General features: G+C 44.7%; 3 protein-coding genes and 1 long non-coding RNA gene across 4 annotated transcripts in view; all 4 read right to left on the reverse strand.

Annotated features, from left to right (window-relative positions):
- Positions 1 to 1,361: 1,361 nt before the first annotated feature.
- Positions 1,362 to 2,182, reverse strand: LOC134461426 (uncharacterized). The gene is made up of 3 exons (XR_010037277.1): positions 2,084 to 2,182; positions 1,706 to 1,752; positions 1,362 to 1,489 (listed from the first exon to the last, which is right to left on the reverse strand). It is a non-coding gene; the product is annotated as an uncharacterized LOC134461426 (long non-coding RNA).
- A 334-nt stretch (positions 2,183 to 2,516) lies between these two features.
- On the reverse strand, positions 2,517 to 8,407 carry LOC134461432 (rhomboid-related protein 4-like). The gene is made up of 3 exons (XM_063214364.1): positions 8,084 to 8,407; positions 7,815 to 7,905; positions 2,517 to 2,569 (listed from the first exon to the last, which is right to left on the reverse strand). The coding sequence occupies exons 1-3, from the start codon at positions 8,301 to 8,303 to the stop codon at positions 2,539 to 2,541; spliced, it is 342 nt and encodes a 113-aa protein (XP_063070434.1). The 5' UTR covers positions 8,304 to 8,407; the 3' UTR covers positions 2,517 to 2,538.
- A 9,911-nt stretch (positions 8,408 to 18,318) lies between these two features.
- On the reverse strand, positions 18,319 to 23,955 carry nme4 (NME/NM23 nucleoside diphosphate kinase 4). The gene is made up of 5 exons (XM_063214370.1): positions 23,523 to 23,955; positions 22,786 to 22,907; positions 22,564 to 22,665; positions 20,002 to 20,114; positions 18,319 to 19,715 (listed from the first exon to the last, which is right to left on the reverse strand). Exons 1-5 carry the CDS (start codon positions 23,641 to 23,643, stop codon positions 19,595 to 19,597), a joined length of 579 nt encoding a protein of 192 aa, XP_063070440.1. The 5' UTR covers positions 23,644 to 23,955; the 3' UTR covers positions 18,319 to 19,594.
- Positions 23,956 to 24,396: 441 nt separating this feature from the next.
- xpo6 (exportin 6) overlaps positions 24,397 to 26,010 on the reverse strand; it is a 34,160-nt gene continuing 32,546 nt past the window's right edge. Inside the window, exons 24-25 of the mRNA XM_063184134.1 lie at positions 25,461 to 25,691; positions 24,397 to 25,138 (exon numbers count right to left, since the gene is read on the reverse strand). Of these exons, the coding sequence (XP_063040204.1) occupies positions 25,037 to 25,138; positions 25,461 to 25,691 (333 nt within the window). The 3' untranslated portion in view covers positions 24,397 to 25,036. The remainder of the gene's footprint in view (positions 25,139 to 25,460; positions 25,692 to 26,010) is intronic.

Below are 26,010 nucleotides of genomic sequence, written 5' to 3' on the forward strand. Positions count from 1 at the left end.
CTTGCGTCTGCGATCATTCAGAATTCAACTGCCCCACGGTGCTATTACCGTAGGCCTATGCCAGACATCAAAATGGACATATTGTCAATCAAGTGCAGTATCTCATATGTATATTTGGTTATTTTCCTTTATGGTTTGACAGGAGAAAGAAACAATATGCCTATTGCCGTATTCCTTCTGTCATAGTGACCAGATTTAGATTAGACTAGATTAGCCTACACTTTATTTATTTCCAAGGGGAAATTCCTTTTCCGGGTTGCACTGTAGATTAGAAAGAGAAGTTAAGATAAAAATAAAAGTAGATAAAATAAAAAATAAAATAAGAAGGGTGCTTCTCAAATCATCATTTTAAAAGATTGTATAGACTACTCAAACATCTCATCCGGTAGGCCTACCATTAAAATGCAAAGCATAGCCTAAGAACGAGCAGGAACTTCTGGAGCTGTGGGTGGTAACAGTCCCAGTGGTTACACTTCAACATATTCTCTTAAGATGCATTCAGGCATTTTAATACAATGCCAGGTTAGGCACCATTTTCACATTGACAAAATGATGCCACAGTAGCCAGGCTTTGTCCACTCATAAAATTCATGTAGCCTATATGGTGTCATATCAAAAGTAGAAGAACTAGAATAGCAAGCTTTATTGCCATTATACACAGTACAAAGAAATGTACAGCAGCTCTTTAAAAATGCACATGGTGCGATATGAACTACAAAACTACATGGTAGACTACAGCTACCACACATAAACTGCTACAAAATAAAATATGTGCAAAACCCACAAAAGGCACAAAGACAGACAGACACATGAAAATGAACAGACTTGACACTGAACAGAAATGAACAGACTTGAGAAGTGACTAGGCCTAGTTGCAGCATTAAAGTGGTGACATTAGTTGACCCAATGGCATTGATAGTGCAAATGCGACAGTTTTCCGTTAACAGACAAATAATGGTTTCAAACTGACTGTAACTCAAGTGGCTATAGCAGTAGAGGTAACAGTGAGAGTAACAATGCAAATACTATGTCAGTAGTCAGTGCAATCTTGAGTTAAGGACACATTAGAAGACACAGCAGTACATTTAGAATTCATAAAGTATTTTAATAATAATACAAAATAATGGGTGCATGATGATGGTGGTGGTGGTTATGTTGGTGGTGGTGGTGGTGGCGGTTATGAGGGTGGTGGTGGTGGTAGTGGTGGTGGTAGTGGTGGTGGTTATGATGATAGCGGTGGCTATGATGATGATGATGATGATGATTGTGGTGGGTGGTGGTTATGATGGTGGTGTTGGTGGTGATGGTGGTGGTTATCACGATGACGGTGGTGGTGGTGGTTATGACGATGATGGTGGTGGTGGTGGACACTATGATGATAGTAGAAACTAAGGGTCAAAGGGCACTGCTGTGGTCAGTAACAGACACAGCCATTATTTGGGGGCAGCGATGATCAGTACAGGGAGGTGGTCTGCTTCTCCTCAGTAATCTGTGGACAAACAGGAGGTTTGAATCTTATGCACTCTCTTCTGAAAAAGTCCAAGGTTGTTTAATAGAATGTTGTGGACTATTAACAACATTTATTAGAAGCAACAAATGTTATTAAGATACAAAGTCCCAACATGTATCACGAAATTATACTGTATCCAATCTCCCATCCATGCATTTATAGGTGAAAACGTTTTCAAACTCCTGTTTGACTTACCATATAAAGGCGAGTTCCGGCCCACATCTTCCTCCAGCTGTCTCTCACTATATATAATAAACAAACACCACAATGTTAGCGTTAATTAATGTTTTTAAAAAAAGAATAAGCCTACTTTACTTGTGTTGACTTGGGCTTATAAATTACTTCAAACAAAATGGTTTCAGTTAAGGAATTTTTTGCAATCAAGCTCAACATATGCATTTTTTTTTCATCCCAACAGAACACCCTCTGAACAACCACTATGTCATGTACATGTGAGACAAATGTTCATAAACAAAAAAACGGCACTGACGTACAGTGTCTGACCATTTGTCAAATTGCGAGAAAAAGAAAGTTAGTGCAGTGAAGATGCGGGAATGGAAGTTCCCAACTCACCTCGCTTGTGGGGCGGCTTCTGGTTAGGGAGGTAAGAAGGCAGTGGGATATAGGGTGTTCCTCTGAGCTCAGCCACCCAGTCTACATACTCTATGAGTCTGCATGGGGAAAACAGCCCTCTTAGTTTGCATGCAGCACATTTTTAGACTTTATGTTGCAGTATTATTCAACAAGCTCAAACAGCAAAGCTTTAATTATAATTTATAAACCTGTAGCATGTCACAATATGTGCATTTCACCATTTAAAAAGGAGGAGGTACATGTTAGCGTCACAGTGTGCTTTGCAAATCTTTGAGATTGACTTCAACAATATGAGGTCATCACACATCAACACATTCAAAAACTTTCAGGAGAGTGACGGCCAAGTTCATCAAACTGTAAGACTGTAACACTGAGAACACAGAAAAAAATGCTGTACCTATGGTGGAGGGAGAAGACCTCTGGCCGTTTCTCATTCAGCGCTCTCTGCAAGCGTGAGGTCTTGATCTGTGTCAATAGAAAATTGAAAAAATGTATATTGCTGTATACAGTAGATAGCCTAGCGAGCTAAACCCCTACAGCAAAATGCAGCCGCTAGGGGCGTCTAGATTTCTAGGCTATAAAGTTGACCTATGTTTACAGAATTACAATGCAAAAAAATATGCTTACAAGTCTCTGATGGGCGGTGTCTTCCATGGCATATTTAATGTAGAACCAATCCGGAAACGACTACTATTGTACTACTATTCTACTTCTACTAAATTCTACAACTATGATACAAAATGATGCAATTCCGACAAAAGTGTTGCCCATTTTTGGGTTTAAGCCTTAACATTTTGTATAGGCCTACACTTTATTGTGTACGTTCAATTTTCAAACAGTTGATAAAGAATCATGCGTAGGCCATACATTTGTGAACACATTTTTATTGTTTTTTTTTTTCCTCCTCTTATGTGCAGTTCACCATTCCCGCCCGAGAATAAACGAAATAAATTACAAAATAATTCATAATCATTAGAAGAAAATAGGTCGGTATGTATATGAATGAATATGAATGAATTAATAGTAATGATAATGGTAACAATAATAATAGAAATAAAAATGAAAAGATTTTAATTTAAAAAAATGTAATTCTTTAAAAAAAAATCTGACCAATAAAAAAATGTGTGTGTGTGTGTGTGTGTGTGTGTGTGTGTGTGTGTGTGTGTGTGTGTGTGTGTGTGTGTGTGTGTGTGTGTGTGTGTGTGTGTGTGTGCGTCTTCTCTGGTGTCTGGTGGGTAGTCTGAAGTAGGGCATTGGCATGGGGCATCATGCTTTGAACGTGAATTGAGGGGTGGCAAACATCTCAAATAATGAAGAAAAACACTTTAGTGTTGACCAAAATGTGTGTGTGTGTGTGTGGGTTAACCGAGACCAAGTGAAACACAGACACAGCCACAGACACACGCACGCGCACCTGATGAATTCTAGCACATAGTCAGACAGGAAAATCCACTTCATGTCACTATTCCTAAAACAAAAAAATCACAAGCTATGAAATCACAAATATTTAAATTATTAATATTTTAGTTTAGTCCATCAAACAAGCAGTGTTTGGCTTTTTTCTGTGGAAGAGTGGACAACATACACTGTATGAGTCTATGTGCGTCTGTATACCAACTATATGACTGGATTTTGTACATCTCTGAGTGGTAAATGCGTGATATTGATGGTGTGGTAATGTGCAAAGGCTCAAACACAAACATCACCATGCACATGGGTGTTCTGTCTTTCCATAAGTCTTCCCAAGTCTTCTCTCTCTCTCTCTCTCTCTCTCTCTCTCTCTCTCTCTCTCTCTCTCTCTCTCTCTCATGTACAGACGCATGCAACTTTGAAATGTACATTCCCACCAGTGCATCTGTGCATCAAAGATCAAACACATACACACTCCCCCATGGTGTAGAGCAGGCCCACCAGTATACCGGCTAGGTGGTCCACAAAGGAGGTCCTGGAGAAAAGAGACAGCATCATGCCCGTGTTAAAGGGGAACTCCTGCCAATTTCAATGTGCTGTTGTATTGCTCACGCTACCCTTTCAAAAAAACATTTTTATTTATTCCCAAAAACATCCAAAAGGTTGTGCAACATCAGCAGACAGCTAGCAAACAGCGATAACTTTTGGGAAAATATTCGGAGTAGGCCTATGTTATTTATTTTTTTTAAATGTATACAAACATACAAAAGTTGTATACAAAACTTTAAGAATGTGCCGCATGTCTCTCCCTTCTCTCCTCTCTCCATGCACCACACACACCACACTGTAATGATGCATCTTAATACTGTACATGCGCACACACACTTTTTAGCTCCCAGCTGAAGGGTACTGCATAGGGCTGTCACGGTATGAAAATTTCACCTCACGGTTATTGTGACCAAAATTATCACGGTTTTCGGTATTATCGCAGTAATTTTGAAAAGTTGTGTTGAATATGTTTAGAAAGCATTGATAGTCCAACACAAACTGAAATAGTTCCATAAGGTGCAAGGAGTGCTCATTATATTTAAGAATGAAGGCAAAACCATGTAAAAATCCTGTGTTTAAAGGCATAATACTGTACATGAATCGCTTGTCATTCTGAAGCTGTGAGGAGGAAATGGTTACAGTTTGTACTTTTCATTGTAGAAATTAATTGGTTCAACAATTCACTGTGATTCCAGCATTGACATTATGTGTTAGGCGACAAAGATTGCCACTGTGGCAACATCGGCAGACTTGGATGAGGGGTCGGTAAGGCTCACGGTGTCACGGTGTACAGTACGGTTATCCGGTACGGTACGGTATATTATTTTATTTCAATCTGTAAATATTATTGTCAGCACTTTTTACAGTGGTATCACGGTATACCGGTTATCGTGACACCCTTAGTAGGGTGCATTGCATTTACCACACACACGAGCAGAGACGCACACAAGAACAGATGCATGCACGCGCACACACACACACACGCACACACATGTACTTACGCACGCACACACACACACTCGTGTGTGCACAGGTACTTACTCAGTCAGTCAGTCAGTCAGTCAGTCAGTCAGTGAGTCACGCACGCACGCACGCACGCACGCAGACACTCACTCAGCAGTACTTGCAGAGTGGAGAGAATGTTCTTCCTTGCCCTCCCTCCCTCCCTCTCCCATGTCCCATTTCTTATTTCCCTTTGTCTTTTGGCTATTGAATCATGGATCAATCAGGATGGTATTGGTGCACCCAAGTGTGTGTGTGTGTGTGTGTGTGTGTGTGTGTGTGTGTGTGTGTGTGTGTGTGTGTGTTAGGGGTGGGCGATATGGGCAAAATGTTTTATCTCGATACGTTTTAGAATTTTCACGATAACGATAAGTTGACGATAATTTCCAAAAAACACTTGCAAAAACCAGTAGGGCCTATTTCAGGAGGGGGGGGTAATCAATGTGTTTGAATTTTACTGTATAGGAATTTGGCAGGGCAGGGTGAGTCAAGCAGATAATTTGTAGGCCTATGTAGCCTAAACTGCATGTTACCAAGAGGTCTGCATAAATTATGGCATGTCTACACTAGGCTACATCACAAAGCATGGCAGTATAACAAAGCTACACATTTATGCTGTCTAATATTTGTGCATGATTCCAGACTAATTTCAATTATGCACTGGAGGTAGTAGGCTAGTGCTGCATTTGTGTTGTAACTGGGGAGGGACAGAGAGTTGGGAGAAATGCTGTGCTGAAGAGCTTTTGAATTTAATAACATGCATATGCTCTGGTCTGTAAAGTAATACTTCATCACTTGGCATGAAAACATATCCATGTGAATAAAAAATAGTTTTATAATGTATTGCTTATGATTCTGTTAGATGACAGCCATTTTTGACTGGAAACAGTACATGGATAGGAAACTAGGGCAGCTGCAAATTGCATGTTGAATTTCACACATTGTAATTTAACTCACTGCACCAGTCTAACTTAACAGTACTTGTCCACCTAAGCAGTTATGTCATCTGTATGCAGGTGGGTGTTTGAGTAGTGAGTAACAGCCACTAATAGTTGTAGAGAACAACATTGCTTAGCCTAGTTCGCTAACTAGCATGCTAACTAGCGATTTCTCAGACCAGAGACAAAGCTATTTATCTTCCTAACTATTGGCTTTCCATAATCACAGACGGTTGCTAAGTATAGCACATAGTTTCAAAACGCCCTCAGCACCATGCAATGGCTGGTTTAGTGGTTGAATTCCTCATGTAAATCCACCATTTGGATAACAGCAACTCTCCTCCAGTGCCCAGCAGCAGCAGTGCTGTCTGTGCACGAGTGACACGGAAATTTCTCTCTCCTGTCTGGCAAAACGCTGCAGCCCGCCCCCCTCAGCGCTGTCTGCTCATTGGTTCACAGACTTTTTTCTCCAGTTCACAACTACATTACTATTGGCTGAAAGGCTTGGCTGTCGTCATCAAAGAGACTTGAGACAAGAGGGCTTACTCACGTCATAACAGCGTAGTAGGAAATGATGGCGAGGGGAGTACGGAAATGTTATTCACTGTGGAACAGGTCATAGGACAGCATGAATGTCTGTCAGCTGTCCTTAATTACCCCCAGCAATTACTGCTGACCAACAGCTGCCGTTACTTGGCCACAAATTATCCATCATGGTGTCGCCCCCACTGACCATGTGCAAGGGAGTACGAAAATGGCATCCATCGCACCCACTGACCAATGACCATGCGCAAGGGAGTTAATTTTCCATCCACTCGTGTCCTCAGGTAATGCCCCCGTACTACACCGTGGCCAATGCATTCCCCGCCAAGAGATTGTTCTTTCTCTTGAATTTCTTTGGTCGTCATTGTCTGAATGAGTCCTGTCACAGCGCTTTTGTCGATTTTAGCGTCTTCATAAAAATATCTCGATATTGCAAAATTACTCATCGTCAAAACAACATTTACGATAACTTCGCATGCGGTATATATCGCCCACCCTTAGTGTGTGTGTGTGTGTGTGTGTATGAGTAGGGGTGTGCGTGTGCATGCATTTGCATATGTGCATACAAATAGAGTTCTTCAGTAATGCGGAAGCATGTAGTAGATTGTAGTCTTTCATGTTAGCATTTAAGGACTTCCTGGTTCGTATCGGCTTCCGGCCTCCATTGGGAATGAATAGGGGCCAGTTTCAAATAAGCTCCGAGTGCTAGCACGCGCTTAGCGAACCCCCGCAAACTGTCGAGGGTGTTAAAAATAGGCTGTAGGTATGACATGGTTGATCATTTTGTGTCAAACTTCGACATAAATACGATGTTGCGTCCATATGCTAAACCCGGAAACTTTTGGCGACTACAGAAGCGGCGCCGGCATGTACGTGCGGAGGGTTGTACCCATGGCAACCAAAGGAAAGTATGTAGTTCGGAAGTTTTAATGATCAGAAAGGGGTTAGCAATATTGAATTAAAATCGTCATGATTTAACATGTGAATACACCAACATGATGATACGATCCGTTCCACTAATGAGAAAGGGATGCGGGGACACGCTAATGTTCGTTGTTGGCGTGCAACTTATATTTTTGCCAAACCTGAATCTCTATGGCGTTTTGCAATGTAAAAAATCGCCATGGAACCGGAAGTCCAAACGCCGCATACAAGTTGACGTCAACGCTGAAGAACTCTATTGTATACATGTGTGCGGTGTTCATGTGTGTTCATAATATAATTGTAGCAAATGAAATATAAGAATGTTACTGTTACTGTATGCTAACCTAGGGATCAGGAAGTGTATGAAGAACAGCTCCCCCAAGACATCAGTGACTCCCCAGGGGTTATTCACCACACTCAGGCCAAACAGCACCCCTGCAACCACAGCAGAGCCAGCAATATGATCAAACCACACATTTCAGAAATGCACCCAGCTATTATGTAGTACAGCAACTTATACATAACACCTACAATATGCAAAACTTGTTTACGTAGACCAATGGGAACAAAGAGAAAAACGTTTTAGGCCAATGAAAGAGCAATGACACCCCACCTGAGAACCCTACGCCACACTCCCCATCGTGCATCAGCTTTGGCAGGCCGGCCTCCAGCAGCATGGCATACTGCCTGTTGTCCATCAGCTTCGGTAGGCCCGCCTCCAGCAGCAGGTAGACCAATCCGGTGAGCAGGGAGAAGACGGACAGCAGGTAGGCAAACCAGAGCTTGCCCATCCTGCGCTCCAGCGTACGCCCCTTCAAGAAGAGCGAGGCCATGTTGAAGACAAGGTGACCGATGTCGACGTGGTGGAAGGGGGACAGCACGAGGCGCCGCCATTCCTGGTTGTAGTAGGCCTCCTCCAGGCTCAAGCAGGCGCTGTGCAGGGGGGCGGCGGGGTGGAGGAACAGGTAGACGTTCAGGCCCAGCGTGGCCAAGGTGACCAGGGGATCATCTGATGGAAGAACACAACACAAAGCAAGAGCAGAGATGGTAAGGTCATCTGTGCCTCCCTGCCCAGTGCTGCATGTGATGTGTGTTCGGCGCCACCCACAGGCGACCAAAAACACTGCATGCGATGTGTGTTTGGCACCATAGAGCAGGAGCCCTATCTCTGTCATTTCGTGAAGTATTCACGAAAAAAATAACTTTAATTTTCGTGGTGCATTCACGTTATTGCCCGTTTTTCGTGGTTGGGCAACGAAACGCTGCCTATTCATTTGAATTGCCCCACTGCTGCTATGGTTATCCAAGTGTCTGCAGGGGCGGGGAGGGGGTGCTGACAGAACACTGCTGATACACTCGGGACTCACTAATTCGACGCCCTTTCGGTACTTACGCCTTATGTCTTACGACCCTAAACCTAAACCTAACCCTAACCCTAACCCTAAACCTAAACCTAACCCTACTTAACCCTAAACCTAACCCTAACCCTAACCTTAACCCTAAACCTAACCCTAAATTGCTTGTTTGAAATGTTTGATTACCATGTAAATTGCTTGTTTGAAATGTTTGATTACCATGTGACGGTACCGAAAGGGCGTCAAACTAGTGGGTCGCTAGGCAGCCGTCGGGCAATTCAAATGATTAGGCAGCGTTTCGTTGCCCAACCACAAAAAACGGGCAATAACGTGAACGCACCAAGAAAATTAAAGTTATTTTTTTCATGAATACTTCACGAAATGAAAGAGATACGGTTGAGAGCAGGCATGCCAAAGTAAAATAAATGCTGGCAAAATGACCAAAAATGATAATAATGACAAAATGTTTGAAAACAGGGACTACAGGAAAGAAAAGACAAAGAGGCCAGTTCACACAGTAAGTCAAAACAGTCTAGTCGAGTCCAGTGAAGAATCGGATATGAGCGTCTACATACTCTGAAAATAAAGAAAGTGGATGCAGATTATGAGGGTTTCTGGACAAGACCTCTGTTAGAAGGACACCCCATAAAAATGCAGATTGACACCAGATCCAAAACATCCATCCTCTGAAAAGGTGTGTAAGAGTCACCTATGAACGACACTTGTCTTTGAGACCCTCAGACAGCAGATTTTGAATTTACCTCTACTGTCCAGTACCCAAGGCTGGTATGATTGATGTCACTGTTCAAAGCAACAACCAAGTGAGGACACTCTCTCTACAGTATGCGGCTAAGGGCAATAGTTCTTCCATCTTAGCCTAGGTCTGGTTAGAGCAGTGTTTCTCAACCGGGGTGCCGCAGGCCTCCCTCAGGGGTGCCGCGGAAATGTGGCTGATAAATCAATTCTGTAATATAATGCATATTTGTCTAAATTAATAAATGAATGCATAGTCAGTGGAATCTTTCATCTGCCATTTACGCACAATAAAGTAAATTTAGGTCACCCCATTAAGCTGCAACTTTGAACGTAGGTTGTGTGACGTCTCCAAATGTGTTACTTTTCTAAGCTCCTGTGGTATCGGATGCAATGCCATGTTACGGCTTATTGGTTTGGGGTGCCTTGAAATTTTTCATGAATTGAAAGGGTGCCTCGCCTAAAAAAAAGGTTGAGAAACACTGGGTTAGAGAACCTGAAACCAAATGGGCAAACCGTGAAGATGCTCTCTGCAAGCTCTAGTGAGCTGGCGGCTATTTCTTTTTAGGGCTTTTGTGCCTTTATTTGTGAGAGGTCAGTGAGAGTGGGATAGGAAACAAGTGGGGAGAGAGAGATGGGGAAGGACGTGCAAATGATCCAGGCCACAATCGAACCCGGGTCGCAGGCACAGTAACCCACAGCCCTACTGTTAGGTCTCAAAAAACATTGTTCTGGGGCAACCAAAACGCTGCTTCCTTGTGGATGTGAGGTCCAAACGATAAACAAAAATATCGGATTCACTTGAAATCATTCTCGTGTGGATGGGGCCTAATTGGTCATGGAACTCATGTGAGGGTGTATGTGTTTAACCCATTTTAGCCCGATGCTGCATACCGGTATGTGTTGTTTGACCTTTGGCGCCTGCAGCGACATGTGCATTGCATTCAGGCACTTGAGATTTCAGCTTTTTTTAAATTTCAAAAATGTGGGTATGTTAGAGGTGCATTAACACATTTTATTATATGGTGTGACGTCATCGGTCGAATGCTCCATTCATTTCAACTGGGCTCCCCAACGTTCGCACGTCTGTTATTTTTCGATAACGGACGGGTTGGTCTATAACAGACCGCTGTCAATGGCAACAAGACTTTTCACTGCTAAAGTGACTTTTCAACAAGACTCTAATCAGCTGCTGTGATAGACTACACCTGTTGTCCTGGCTACCTAGCTGTTGCCTAGCGGTGTTCCACAACGGCACTGTTTTGTTTTGCGCAGCAACAATCTTAACATTAAATAGGCCTAAAGAAATGTCCCCGCCATGTGTGAATCATTTAAGTATATTCATATAATATGGGGGTTAACTTTCGGCGAGTCGGTCGCTTTGTGGAATAGCAGCACTTCAGAGAGAACAAGACCCCTCCGCTCCGCGTCGGGGTCTAAAGATTCTCTCTGTCGTGCTGCTATTCCACGGTAGCGACCTTCTCGCCGAACGTTAACCCTTACATAATGCAACTTATTTCATGTTTTTATGTGCTTCGGAGGCTGGGATATTTAGGTTTTAATATGCAGAGGGCACCTTCTCCCTAAAAGGGCTTACAGCAGGCATTTTTTTTGCAGATGCCTTAGGCTAAAATGGGTTAAAAGGCCAAAACACCCTTGAGCCAGATGAAAACTACTTACGATACAAATTCAACTTACCATTCCTCACTATGTTTTCTGTCATCAAATGTTGCTGAGAGGATCAGGGAAGTGGCCATGAAAACCAACAGCACACAGCCTGGGTGCATCCCAATATGTGTCCTTGCCTCCTCCACTTGTGCTTGTCTCCTTGTCCCGCCTCCTGGCCCCTCCTCCGTGGAGAAAACGATTAAGTTTCCCAGCTGTCAGCCTCGCCACAACAACTTTTGAGGGACTATTTTTCATTCACCATCCCAATTGCAAACGAGAAAAAAACTTTACAATTGAGCTTTTGCAAGATATTGAAATATAATGCTGTTGTCAGTGATGTCATCATGACGGGAAGCAAGTGGAGGAGGCAAGTGGAGGAGGCAAGGCCACATATTGGGATGCACCCCCTGTCACAGCCAGGCCAGGTTCCCAAACGAGCAATCAGTCCAACTTAACAACACCTGCCCGTTCACTCTCCCCTGCTTATTAGTTATTCACCCCAACCAATCAGTCTCCACTGCTCGTTCTCTTCCCTCCTGATTGGTTGTCTCTTTCACCTGCACTTCATTGATCCAGAGTCTACATTATCTCCATTCACCCAGCTCTCATCATCGGATGCTACAGGACTCCAGGTCACTCTGTTCCTTGAACTCTGTTCCGAATTGCTATTGAAGCTGAATCTCCTAAGTGCCTTTTGGATCTCCTGTGTTCTCAGCGTGTGGTATGACACTTTTGAACTTTTGCCAGTAGGCCATGTTTTTGTTAAAACCCTGGATTCTGCCTGTGATGCTCTGATGCCTATGATGCCTGTGAATAAATCTCGCTCTGCTTGACTTCTCGTCTTGTCTGTCTCTGTGGGTCCTGACAGAAGGCCAGAGCACAGTAGACAATGGCCACCCAACAAAACGATCCCATCCAGGAGCTGGTCCAGGAGCTACGCAGAACCCTCGCCGCTACAGCACGAGCACCTGACCCAGCCAGGATGGCCTCAAGTCCAGTGGTAAACCCAACTCCATACTCCGGAAAACACCTGAACAGTGCAAGGGATTCCTTTTGCAATGCAGCCTTGCCCAGGAGATGCAACCTGCCCGTTTTCCCACCGAGAGATCACGCATTGCATCGTTTCCCTGCTCACTGGTCGTGCCCTCCAATGGGCTGAAGGAGTGTGGAGCCAAGGCGGACCTACAATTGATTCAATGGACAGCTTTCTGACCCATTTCACTGAAGTCTTTGGAATTCCAGAGGGAAACTCTGCACTCCAAGCCAAGTTGCATGCCATCCGACAAGGGAAAAGCTCGGTCACTGACTATGGTCTCCAGTTCCGGACCCTCGCCGCATCCAGTGGCTGGAATGAAGCTGCCCTTCTCACCACCTTCAGACAAGGGTTGGAGCCCTCACTTCGACTTCAGCTGTCTGCCTACGACGATGCAATGGGCCTTGAACGCTTCATTCAGCTGGCTATTCGGGTTTCACACCGGCGAGAGGGCTGCCTGCAGGATCTGCGATTCACCCCAGAATCCCAATCAACTGCAGCTGCAGCTTCAGGAGGCACCGCTGAGCCCATGCAAGTGAACACGACCCAACTCAGCCCTGCTGAGCGCCAAAAAAGAATGTCACACCGTCTTTGCCTTTACTGTGGAGGCTCAGATCACCTCATCGCCCAATGTGCCATTCGTCCCTCCCGACCATCGGTGAGTACAGTCTGTGCTCCTGAAATACATTTTAAGCCTTTAACTATGCCAGCGACGCTGATCCACTCCTCATCATCCCATTCTGTCTCTGCTTTGATTGACTCTGGTTCAGCAGGGAATTTCATCTCGGGCTCCCTCTGCAGACACCTCCAGCTCCCGAGTGCCCCTAGCCAACCCCCCTTCAACGTGAACTCCATAGTGGGTAAGCCCTTAACACGCAAACTTGTTAAGAGTCAAACAGAGGGTCTAGTCATGCGCATAGGGTTCTTGCATGTAGAATCTATTTCCCTTTATATTCTAGAAGATTCTACTGCTGAAGTGATTCTAGGGCGTCCCTGGTTAGTCAAACACTCACCCGCTGTATACTGGGACACTGGCGAAATTCTTAGCTGGGGTGATGGATGCATACCATCTTGCTGCCCTGAACTCCCTCTACGCCGCAGTCCCCAACCTTCCATTGTACTCAACGCAACCTCCATAGAGAGCCCCCACCAGAGTAGTCCTGTCAATATTCCGTCTGAATATGAAACTTACAAGGATGTGTTCTGCCCACAAAGAGCAGCCCAGTTGCCCCCTCAGAGACCCTGGGACTGCAGCATTCATCTGATCCCGTGTCAACCACTGCCACGTGGAAGAATATACCCCCTCTCTCTACCGGAACAACAGGCCATGAAAGATTACATCAAGGAGGCCTTAGAGTTAGGGTACATTCGCCCCTCCAAATCTCCAGTTGCATCCCCCTTCTTCTTCATCACAAAGAAAGATGGTGGCCTCAGACCATGTATAGATTATCGTGACCTGAACCAAATCACTGTTAAGTTTCGATATCCCCTTCCGCTTGTCCCAGCAGCATTGGAACAACTACGAGGAGCCAGCATCTTCTCCAAACTGGATCTTCGCAGTGCGTACAATCTCGTTCGCATTCGCCAGGGGGATGAATGGAAAACAGTCTTTGTGACCCCCACAGGTCATTATGAGTATTTTGTCATGCCGTATGGACTGTCTAACGCCCCCTCTGTCTTCCAGGTTTCATAAATGAAGTGCTTCGGGACTACCTGAATCAGTTTGTGATTGTGTTCATGGATGATACCTTAATTTTCTCACCCAATCTCAGTGAACACATCAAGCATGTCACCTTGGTGTTGACCAAACTCAGAGAATTCCACCTGTTCCTGAAAGCTGAAAAGTGCATGTTCCACTTACCTTCTGTTCAGTTCCTAGGCTACAACATCAGTCCAGAGGGGGTCTCCATGGATGAGGGAAAAGTGAGTACTGTTCTTTCCTAGCCAGTTCCCAAGACCATCAAGGAGCTCCAGCCTTTCCTGGGATTCGCGAATTTCCACAGACGTTTCATCAAAATCTACAGTCTGCTATCTGCACCCTTAACCTCCTTACTTCGTGGGAAACCCAAGACCCTAAAATGGAACCCAGAAGCATCCCGAGCCTTCCAGAACCTCAAGGAGGCATTCACAACGGCCCCTGTTCTCCGTCAGCCCGATCCGAATCGGCAGATCGTCGTGGAGGTTGATGCATCCAGCTCCGGAGTTGGCGGCGTCCTCTCCCAACACCATGGCAACCCTCCACGTCTACATCCATGTGCCTACTTTTCAAGGAAGCTCTCGGCAGAAAGCAACTACGACATAGGCAACCGAGAACTCCTGGCTATCAAACTTGCCCTTGAGGAGTGGCGTCATTGGCTGGAAGGTTCCAAACATCCATTCCTGGTCCTCACAGATCACAAAAATCTGCAGTACCTGCGAGATGCCAAACGCCTCAATCCTCGGCAAGCAAGGTGGGCCCTCTTCACAAGGTCTTCACCTACACCATCAGCTACCGCCCTGGATCCCGCAATTGCCGAGCCGATGCTCTGTCTCGCCTACACAGCACGGAGGAAACTCTTGAGCAGCCTGAGACAATCATTCCTGCTGGTGTGGTCGTGAGTCCCATCCAATGGGCCTTGGATGACCAGATTGCTGCTGCCACAGAAGCTGATCCAGCACCTCCAGACACTCCGGCCAACCTCACCTTTGTTCCCCGTGTTCTTCGAACCCAACTCCTGACTGCAGCACACTCATCCCTAGGCACGGGGCACCCTGGAAACGCTGCAACCCTTTTGCTTCTTCTTGGCCGCTACTGGTGGCCAGATATCAACAAAGATGTGCAGAGATTTGTAGCAGACTGTGTGGACTGTGCCATGTCCAAGTCACCCAGACATCTTCCAGCTGGTAAACTTGTTCCACTTCCCATTCCACGAAGACCATGGTCACACCCTGGGGTGGATTACATCACAGACCTTCCTCGCTCTGACGGCAACACCTGCATCTTAGTGATAGTGGATCGGTTCTCAAAGTCATGCAAGCTCATCCCTCTGCCAGGTCTCCCAACAGCCTCAGAGACAGCTGAGGCGCTGTTCACCCACGTCTTTAGGAACTTTGGGATACCAGAAGACATAGTCTCCGACAGAGGGCCACAATTTGTGTCTCGATTTTGGAAAGCCTTCCTTCATCGCATGGGCATCAATGTGAGCCTGACATCGGGATACCACCCTCAGTCCAATGGGCAAGCGGAAAGGAAAATCCAGGAGGTGAGCCGTTTCCTACGCACCTTCTGCCACAACCAACAGAACGCTTGGTGCAAGTTCCTCCCCTGGGCGGAGTACGCTCAGAACTCCTTGCGTCAGTCCTCAACAGGTCTAACCCCTTTCCAGTGTGCAGTGTGTACTTGGCCATCAACCACCGCTTTTCCCCTGGTCTGGTGAACCCTCTGAAATGCCTGCAGTGAACACCTGGTTCCAGGAGAGCCAGAGGGTCTGGAGTCAAGCTCACCGCCACCTACAACAGGCTGTCCGTCGCCATCAACACCATGCAGGTAACCGACGATAGACTGCGCCGGACTATGCAGTGGGCCAGAAAATGTGGCTTTCTAACACGGACATCCGTATGCGTCTTCCCTCAAAGAAGCTAAGTCCAAAATTCATAGGTCCCTTCCCGATAGTGAAACAGATTAGTCCTGTCACTTATCGTCTTCAACTGCCACCTGATTATAAAATCCATCCTGCTTTTCATGTCTCTCTCTTGAAACCTTATCACTCACCCCACTCTCCTTCCTCCACAGAACCTGGCGCTGTTGCTGAACCCCCCTTGCCGCTTGTCCTGGACGAGGGTCCCGTGTATGCCATCAGAGAGGTTCTCGATTCTCGGCGTCGCCATGGCCGTCTCCAATACCTTATCGACTGGGAGGGGTATGGTTCGGAGGACCAATCGTGGGTTAACAGAAGTGATGTCCTGGACCCCACTCTACTTGCCGAGTTCCACCAATCCAATCCCATGCCGGCCGGCCCCTCGACGCCGTGGTCGACCTCTTCGTCGGGCACCCTCGTCCGCAGTTGCGCCTCCAGGAGGGGGGGTGGGGGTATTGTCACAGCCAGGCCAGGTTCCCAAACGAGCAATCAGTCCAACTTAACCACACCTGCCCGTTCACTCTCCCCTGCTTATTAGTTATTCACCCCAACCAATCAGTCTCCACTGCTCGTTCTCTTCCCACCTGATTGGTTGTCTCTTTCACCTGCACTTCATTGATCCAGAGTCTACATTATCTCCATTCACCCAGCTCTCTGGCCTCATCATCGGATGCTACAGGACTCCAGGTCACTCTGTTCCGAACTGCTATTGAAGCTGAATCTCCTAAGTTTGCCTTTTGGATCTCCGGTGTTCTCAGCGTGTGGTATGACACTTCTGAACTTTTGCCAGTAGGCCATGTTTTTGTTAAAACCCTGGATTCTGCCTGTGATGCTCTGATGCCTATGAATAAATCTCACTCTGCTTGACTTCTCGTCTTGTCTGTCTCTGTGGGTCCTGACACAGCCACAGCATTCAACAGCTGAATTACAACAGCAGATGACAGTTACCTGCTTATGATTGTCGCTGACGCTAAGTTGAGTTTCAAACACATACTTCAAGACATGAACAACTTAAAAAACTTTAAAAAAAAGAAAGTCTCCAGTAAATACCTTGGCGTCTTGTGAGGATCTCCGGGTTTCTTCCCTTAGCTATGAAGTGATATGCTGGTTGCAGATTCAAAGTTCAAAGTTCTTTTATATCCTATTTGTGCGCCAGTAGTCCTCCATACATATCTTATCGTATAAATCTTGGACAAGCCTTGTGAGTCAATCAATAGAAAATAAGAGAAAAGACATTCAAAAAGTGTCATTAAATAATCTGTCTTTTTTTCAGTTGTAATACTGTCCTCTACTGTGTCTCAGGTTGTATGTGCAGTGCTTAGTTCAAAGAGGGACGTGTTGTGTCTATAATCCTCACTGACGTGTTGAATATTCTTTGCAGAGACTTCCTTTTAGCTTGTGTGTTGTTGCCATACCAAACAGTGATGCCTGTGGTGAGTGAAAGCGAAAGCCCATTGGGAAACTCCAACTCCCATTGTTATTGTGACACAGCACTCCACAGCACACAAGTGTACACTGCACACAACGAAATTGCATGTATGCCTCACCCGTGCAAGGGGGCAGCCCTCAGTGGCACCCAGGGAGCAGTGCGGCGGGACGGTACCATGCTCAGGCTACCTCAGTCATGGAGGCGGATTGGGGAGAGCACTGGTTGATTACTCCCCCCACCAACCTGGCAGGTTGGGAGTCGAACCGGCAACCTTTGGGCTACGAGTCTGACGCCCTATAACCGCTTACCCATGACTGCCCAGGATGCTCTGTATCCTCTGTAGGCCTGGGTGAGCAGGTGGTGGCGGTGGCCATGACCTCACAACCATTCTGTACCCATGTTAATTACTGTACTTGCTTTATTTTGTCATCATACCTATTTTTTGTTTTATTTCATTCTATATTCAGACATCTTCATCAACTGTGCATTATTACAGTGGGTACACCGTCTTTAACATGACTTTTTGATGAGCATATCTATATGGTGAATGGGCTGTCAAAGTCTATATCAGTTCATACTTAGAAGTTATCTTGTCTGTATTAACTGTTTGGGGAATATTCATGCTGTGTTTGTGTACATTATCCATACTCCATTGTATGTGTGGCACATGAATTATCGATCACATTTTTTACATTCTGCATATCAAACAGGTCAGCATTTGAAGCGACCAGGTAGCTGGACATGATGCAATCCTCACATAACTCCTTAGTGCGTGTGTCTGTGTGTGTGTGTGTGTGAGAGAGAGGAAGAGAGAGAGAGAGAGAGACAGAGACCGAGACCGAGACCGAAAGAGAAGGATAGACAGAGGGACAGAGAGAGTGTGACAGTTTGTCTGTTAATTATGTTTGTGTGAATGGTGATGCAAGCAGACGAGATAACATACAGTACTGTGTGTGTGTGTGTGTGTGTGTGTGTGTGTGTGTGTGTGTGTGTGTGTGTGTGTGTGTGTGTGTGTTACTGTATTGTATTTGGTCTCCAGCTTACCAAAGCTGTCTGATACACAGTGCCTCTCTGACCATTGAGCTTTATACTACTGGCTATGTCTGAAAGAGAGCATGAGAGGGGCTATGTGGCAATGAGAAACTATTAAAAAAAGTTAATCAAACTGACACATATCGAAATAAAGATGAAACAAATGCTTATCTGATTGAGCAAAGTACATCCTACACAATTTCTGGCACTTGCATGAGTACATGTAACATTTAACAGAATAAGCAAAAGTATCAAACAAACCTTTCCTGAAATTGCTTTATAGTGATCAGTCTACAATATCTCTTTTAGCCACAAGGTGACACTGGTAACACATTGTTTGCAGAGACCTGTAGTGCCTCTGTGTGAGACAGACTGCAGACTGCAGTTTTGTCATAGGCCGTACTCTACGGTTTAGGCCTATGCGTTAACAACATTACGACGTTACAACATGCCCTTTGTGTATTACAGACACATAGACACCAGGAGAACTTTCTTCATTTTTTGTCATTCATTTCTTCAATCATTCATCTTAGACACATAACATTGAACATATATCAATATTTCCCAGTTAGTACAAAGGTGATCTGCTCTGTATGTTGACTATTTTGCTGAACAGTTCTGAGTTATCTCTAAAACATACAAAACACACTGCTGGTTATTTTGATTCCTGACACAGTTTGTGGAAAATGACACACTAAAGGCCAATTCATATAAATTATTTTTGTACAAAATGACTCCACCACTATAACACTGATACATTTTTGCAACAATAACACTCGCATGCTGCCTTTAAAAAGTCCCCATTTCATTGTCATTATATTAAAATATATTACTGGTACTTGAAAAAGCAATGCCATGTCTTTGCTTATTAAGTTATAGGCAGTTTGTTGTGAGTAGCCTACAGCCCAGGAGGTGAACAATTGATCCTTAACAGTAAGCGCTTCTATTACATCCGACCACGTCCATGTTATTACATTAAACTACAAGTTAATACCCACTCGTCCTTATAGATTACTGATTCTCCATTCCCCTGCAAAACTCTCAAGTATGTTTGTTAAGGGCGTGTGCGTTGATCAGAAGGATGCACAAGAGCAGTGCTTGAGGTAGGAGACTCGTCGCTCGCCACTGCCCATGTTGCACTGCACCTGTTCTCTATCCCTCTTGCGTCCTCTCGCACCTCTCCCTCCCTCCCTCTCTCCATCTCCCTCCATCTCTGCATTGTCCATTGCTTTGTCCTTCAGAACTGATACAGGTTGTCGTGGTCACAGCACTTCCATTCCATCAGCTCTGAGTTCTGGAACCAAAGTGCGATCTCCTTCTGTGCCCCGTCAACAGAGTCAGATGCATGGATCACATTCCTGAGAAAGACACAGAACAAAGCACTATACTACGCTATACAAACACTTCCAATCAAGCAGAGTCTTGCTATGACTTGCTGCCACTGACAGACAGACACAATTCATCTTAGTGTGTGTGTGTGTGTGTGTATTCTATTATACACATATTGTATATTCATTGGCCTACATACACAGTGTGTATATTCTATAGGCTAATGGAAATATTTCCATTAATGGTTGGATTTGTAATCCTTCCCTGTGTGGTGATCCAAATAAAAGTACTAAACTGTGTGTTTCTTGAATGTACCTGCTGATATGAATGCTGAAATCTCCCCGAATAGTCCCAGAAGGAGCCTCGGCAGGGTTTGTGTCTCCAACCAGCATGCGGGAGGACCGCACCACGTTATGCCCCTCCCAGACCTACACGCACGCACACACACACGCGCGTGCACACACACACGCGCGCACACAGACACACACACACACACATTTTAATGAATGGATGATTGCAAAAAAATACATGCTCAAATATTCATATACAGTATATATTCTGGCACGCACATGCCAAACCTACAAAAACACAATGCCCTTTGAGAATGAACTTAGCAATGGTCATTGCCTTTCTGTGTTCGATTTAGAACTACTAATGTTGGTGTTTTAGTTGGAGTATGGCTTTCTCCTCTGATGTATACCCTGGCCTGCAGTCTTTGAGTGACGACTGTTTGGATTTGTCCTTTACTCTAACATCACTTCACACAGCATTTTCTTCAAGCATACTAATGAGAGTGTGATTGTATTGTTGACATTCGACTAATTAGTGTCCTTGTTGTGTTGGCATTAGACTAACTGGTGCCATTGTTGTATGATGACATGAGACTAATTAGTTTGAAGTTGTTGCCATCATCACCCCTTGAAAACAGAATAGTTAAAAGAGATTGTATGCACAAAAGCAAACCTTTAACAGCTCAATGTTTTATATTCTCATATAGTGTATATCATTCTTTTTTATTACGGCCATCCTTCATAAACAGTATGTGATCTTAAAGATCATGATTCTTGATAGGATGAGTGGGTATTAACCCCTTAGCGCAGAGCCTATGTTATAACCTTACTGTCACCAAAATTGTAATGGCTATGTCTTAATCTGTTACTTAAGGCTCTCTGTACTGTCATAGCAATGTTGTTATGATGTAGTTGAGTATTTTCAGCAAATAGTGAATAGGCCCGCCGGCGACCCCATCTGCAGTAAGAGGCTACAGTCACTTGATCAAAATTACCCAGAGGAGTCAATACTGTTGTATGTACTTGTGATTGTCCAAGCCCGGATAGTGGAGTTAGGTTTTGAATGACAGAGTGGAGCCAGATAATCTCTCAATGTCAATAAACCAGCCCTGGGCAGTGAGACATACCAAAAAACTCCCTTAGGGAGGCCATAATTGCTGCTACTTCATGCTCAGCTTCAGATGCACACCAGATGAAACAGATGGATTCTGAAGTGTTTTTTATTTAAACATTTTAATGAACACCTAAGTATATACCCTAGCTGATTCATTTTTCTACATAGAACTGGAACATGTTTAATTTGTAGTTAAGCATTCACTAACTCCAGTCAGTAGTAGCCAGGTAAAACAGTGAGCAAGTGTGGTCATACCACAGTGTCTACTCATGGGTGGGCAATTATTTTGGCTCAAGGGCCATATTGGGTTTAGAATATTGAGTGAAGGGCCAGATGTCGCAGTGAACTTGTGTGTCAATAATAAGAAATAATACACTGACATAACTTGTTGGGTTTTGTATTGTTGCATTTAATGACATGTATTTAGATGAATTCAGTAAGCTTGATTAATCTCAAACCCATAAGTATTGGGTAGTCATTTTAAGAATGTTGGGTGAGAGTGACACTTTTTAAAAGTGGTCTTTCTTGGGAAAGGCTCAGCGGGTCGCATGTGGCCCCTGGGCCTGAGTTTGCCCACCTCTGGTCTACGGTCTGATTTGAGGCTGTAGGTCATTAGTTGGCTAAGTCTACTTAGCGACAACTGAACGGATATCGTCTCCCTCCAACAACCACTCTTGCTTTAGTAGTCAAAGATACTTGTAATAGGAACAGAGCAATTATCTGACAGACCAGGACTCATTTCTCATAGTCCCTGCAGGAAATGTTGTTACAGAAATCAGATCTGAATTTTTCCCCAGCGGTGTCTGAAACGGGCAGAGTTTATCGGAGGTCAGGCAGATTTTGGTTTTATTAGAAGACACCTATTTACAGTACATACACCTACTTAGAAACCTTAGTAGTTTAGAGCATTATTACAGAATAATAATGAGCATATAACACAGGAACAGAATGGACATGGTGAAAGGGTCACTGACCTCACCCTGGTGAAATAACATGGGCCAGCACTTGTCCAAGTGAGGATGAAGGTTTAACTTTTTCGGTTAAAATGTTAAGTTCAATTTACTTGCTTTCCTTTTGTCCATTATTATTTGTCAACTATTAACATAATTTGGCCCATGAAGAGTGTACAGACGAGCTGCTGTGCTGAAGAGGTAACTGCTGTACTAATCACATCAGAAATAATGCTCCCTGCATGTTTGTGTGTGTGTGTGTGTGTGTGTGTGTGTGTGTGTGTGTGTGTGTGTGTGTGTGTGTGTGTGTGAGAGAGAGGGGGGGGGGGTTAAAAACATGTCCCCCTGCCCTAGGTGTGTGTGTGCGTGTGTGTGCGTGCGTGTGCGTGTGCATGTGTGTGTGTGCATGCTTGTCTTACAGCATTCACAAAAACATGTCACTGCATGCCATCGGATCAGAGCTCAACCCTGAAATGTTACAGAAGTCTACATTTGCCAAGACCACAGACAAGGAATAGCTTACCATGGCAACCACAGGCCCTGAGGTCATGTAGTGCAGTAGGCTGGGATAAAAGGCCTTTTTACACAGGGAAGAGTAATGCTGCGACAACAACTCCTCGGACACCTGACGCAAACAAGAGCACACGACTGGTTAAAGTGGATGTGGCAAGACATGTTTGGCGACTGTGAAGTGTGGAGAAGGGTGTGTAGTGCAGTACAGTGTATGTGCGCATTCCTTTCTCACCCGTAGCATTTTCAGGCCAACAAGCTGGAATCCGCGCTTCTCAAAGCGCTGGATGATCTGGCCGATGAGACGTCGGTGAACCCCATCAGGTTTGACGGCGATAAGAGTCCTTTCTCTCACACCTGTGTTGACAGGAAAAGTCACCCATGGCCCCCACACATTGACCTACATACACAGCTGAACCATTTCACGCCAACACACATCCATACACATTTGCACACACTGTACACACTTTGGGGAAATACATAATCTGCTGAAGCAGTTTCAAAGCACCAGAACTGCATGTTCTATCACAGTTTGGCCTTGCCATCCGTGAGGTTCCACTCAACTCTCATTAGTAGAGGGTATTGTTATTCACTACAACTTAAAAGGTTCCCATGTCACCTAAGGCCACTTTTATATTCAAGTACAGAACAGTCATAATGTAACAGTAGTATTTCAAGTTTGGTGTATCAGTGCGACAAGACCACCAGGCAAAGCAGAAAAAAAATGTTAAATGGTCCACAGAGCACCTGAGGACAGCAGTAAACTTGTAGCCAGGTTGCCACACGTTTGAGTCGTCGTGGAAGCCACTTTTGACAGCTGAGGCATATTTGGGTTTTGCACAAAGTCCAAGGCAATATCAAACTTTTCGATATTACATTATTCAGTGCATTCGGATTAACATCCGTCTGAAAGAGTGGGAAAGCAAAGGAAGGAACTACAACAAGAATAGCAAGAGAAGGCACATGAATTACCTGAGGTATTGCTGCTGCAGCGCGCGCTCTCGTACATGAATTTAGGACTCGATGGCATTACATTTAAGTTTCTGATTTGGGAAGATACACCTCGGAGAAGACATCTAGGGAAGAGCGCCATTTAAAAATATAAACTTTTAACTCGAAAGTGTTGCCAGCCAGAGCACGGCTGAGGGAAGTTCGATGGTTTTCGCGTCCAGTCGTGCGTAGTTTCCTGACAGCTTGCCAAACTTTAGTCGCGTGCACAAATTATATATGGGCGGAACACGTTTGTGGTTATCCCCCCACGAGTCCACGGATTTTATTTCTCGTGTTTGTAATTAGAAGCCAGTGATCGGCCAATTTCTTCAGTTACCAGTGTGACAAGACAGAGTAACTATCTGACTGCAGTAAGAGTAGCCTATTTTACAATTTACTCCGGATAACTACAGTAACCACACGTTGTCATCATTCCACAGTAAAACAAATACGCATGTACAAACACAACAGGTCATTTACCCCCAGTGGTCCGTACACCAGCCAATCCGTATGTTACATTCGGTGGGGAGACTGATGACCTGAGGGCATATGTGGTCATATTGGCACAAGATAGACTAAAGGACGACCACACAATAAAGGACACGACCACACAAGACGCACACAAGCTTTAACAACTAAATCAATAAGTTAGACAATTAATCAGATTGTCAATACCAGTTTCCTGAGATGATTTGTTAACTCACTGAAATATCTCCTGAACGACAAAGCATGTGCAGGGGAGTGTTAAAAGCCTACAGCTACATCTTAAAATGTTATAATAAAAACTGAACTGGGTATTCAACATAATCCTCCAAGCATTGCACCTATGTAATAAAAGACTCATTCACACACAGAAAACAGAAAACTTTTTCTTTTTAATACAAAAAACAACTTTTATTTGACAATTTGTTTTTTATTTAACAACTTTATCATTTGGGTCTATTTCTCCTGATGCATCATCAGGAATGGAATGATATGAACGCATGTGAGTCCGTCTCCATGGAGATGAAGTGAAGTCATATCTGAATTTACAAAATAAAATAAAAAACATCATGGCTCAGCCCCCCTGCAACACCTCATGGAGCTTGCGTCAAGTCCACTCACCACTCCAACACCGACTCGCATACAAGAACCGCGACTACATTCGCAGATCCTCTTGTCTTGTTCCGTCTCGTGTCCACACCTCTCACAGCATCACAGCAGTCCAGCTTTCAGAGGGGGGGCATTAAAAGTGTCATTGGGCTTTGGCCACATGATCATTGGCAACGTGGAAAATAAACAGAAACTAAAAACAAAAGAATCCCCTGAAGCAAAAAAGGGGGTGTGGCTCACAAATAAAACAAGTCTAGACACGCCCTCTTTGGGACGCACCCTCTCCTGTCAACAACAACCTCCGATTTTGGGCAGGACTCTGGAGGAGGGGCTTGGCCACATTTAAGGCGGAGTCTATGCAAGCTGAAGCTATAGTTTTCAGTGGCATGTTGTGGGGCGTGTCGCTATAGCTTCAGCGTGCCGGGTGGCAGGCTTCCATTGCACAGTCTGTAATAACGCAGGTCATTCACCAACCGGAAGACGCTTTGCGTGAATGATGGCAAATCCTGAAAAGTCAGACAGAAGAAAAAAACTTAATTAGGTGAAACACACCAAGGAGTCAACACAGAGTCACCCTAATGGAGGTTCAAAACTTAACGTTCATAAGATGCCTGTTTGGATGCTCATGTAGGTCATGCAAGGTCAAAGTTACGTTGTCAGTATTTAGACTTCTTTTTAGACCAATTGAGACATAGAAGACTCTCCTTCACCTAAACAGAAGAAGAGTTTTGGATGAAAGGTAAAACATCTTCTATCTCCTGAAAGAAATGCCACAGTTGTTTATAACCTCATTCTCACGCCAAACAATGACGAGCTATTGCCTCTTACCCTCTCGGGGGTGAAGTTTCGGGCGAGCGTGGCACGCTGGTGGGGGTCGAGACCCTGGCAACCGTTGAGGAACTCGGGCAGGAAGGAGGAGTAGAAGGTGTGGAAGTTGACGGCGGCCATGTTGTAGACGGCCACCGTGATGTCGTCCTGCAGCAGGTCGTGACTCTTGTGCAGCAGCACCTGCAGCAGCACGTTGATGAAGTGGAACAGCATGGAGCTCTGGAAAAGCTTCTGGAAAGTTGAACACACACACAAACACAGACACAGACACAGACACACGCACACGCACACACAATTTGTCAAAGAATGTCAGGTACAGGTAGAAAATATAGGTTCAGAAAGCAGAGTCAAGTACTGTAAATAGTAAAGATAGCAAATATTTAGTCCAGCTTGATGGTCCCTTGACTAGCTGATCCTTATTAACAGTCTACTAGTCAACTAACAGTCAACTAACGGTCTTCAGTCAGGGAGATGAACTAGGTGAGTAATGTATGTGAACAGTAATGGTGGGGTGGCGTCCGCACCAATGTCTTATCCTGAGCGTTTCGCT

The sequence above is a fragment of the Engraulis encrasicolus genome, chromosome 2, assembly GCF_034702125.1.
Source record: "Engraulis encrasicolus isolate BLACKSEA-1 chromosome 2, IST_EnEncr_1.0, whole genome shotgun sequence".
Classification (NCBI taxonomy): Eukaryota; Metazoa; Chordata; class Actinopteri; order Clupeiformes; family Engraulidae; genus Engraulis; species Engraulis encrasicolus.

What these genes read in the sequence shown, in the direction of transcription:
- nme4 (XM_063214370.1), bottom strand. Translation starts at nt 23,643, where the DNA reads ATGGCGCTCTTCCCTAGATGTCTTCTCCGAGGTGTATCTTCCCAAATC. An exon ending in CTGCAGCAGCAATACCTCAG is followed by an intron (nt 22,908 to 23,522) that starts GTAATTCATGTG and finishes CTGTCAACACAG; the next exon opens with GTGTGAGAGAAAGGACTCTT. An exon ending in TTCAGCATTCATATCAGCAG is followed by an intron (nt 19,716 to 20,001) that starts GTACATTCAAGA and finishes TGTCTTTCTCAG; the next exon opens with GAATGTGATCCATGCATCTG.
- LOC134461432 (XM_063214364.1), bottom strand. Translation starts at nt 8,303, where the DNA reads ATGGCCTCGCTCTTCTTGAAGGGGCGTACGCTGGAGCGCAGGATGGGC. An exon ending in GTGTGGCGTAGGGTTCTCAG is followed by an intron (nt 7,906 to 8,083) that starts GTGGGGTGTCAT and finishes CTGTGGTTGCAG; the next exon opens with GGGTGCTGTTTGGCCTGAGT. An exon ending in ATACACTTCCTGATCCCTAG is followed by an intron (nt 2,570 to 7,814) that starts GTTAGCATACAG and finishes CTATTGACACAG; the next exon opens with ATCAAGACCTCACGCTTGCA.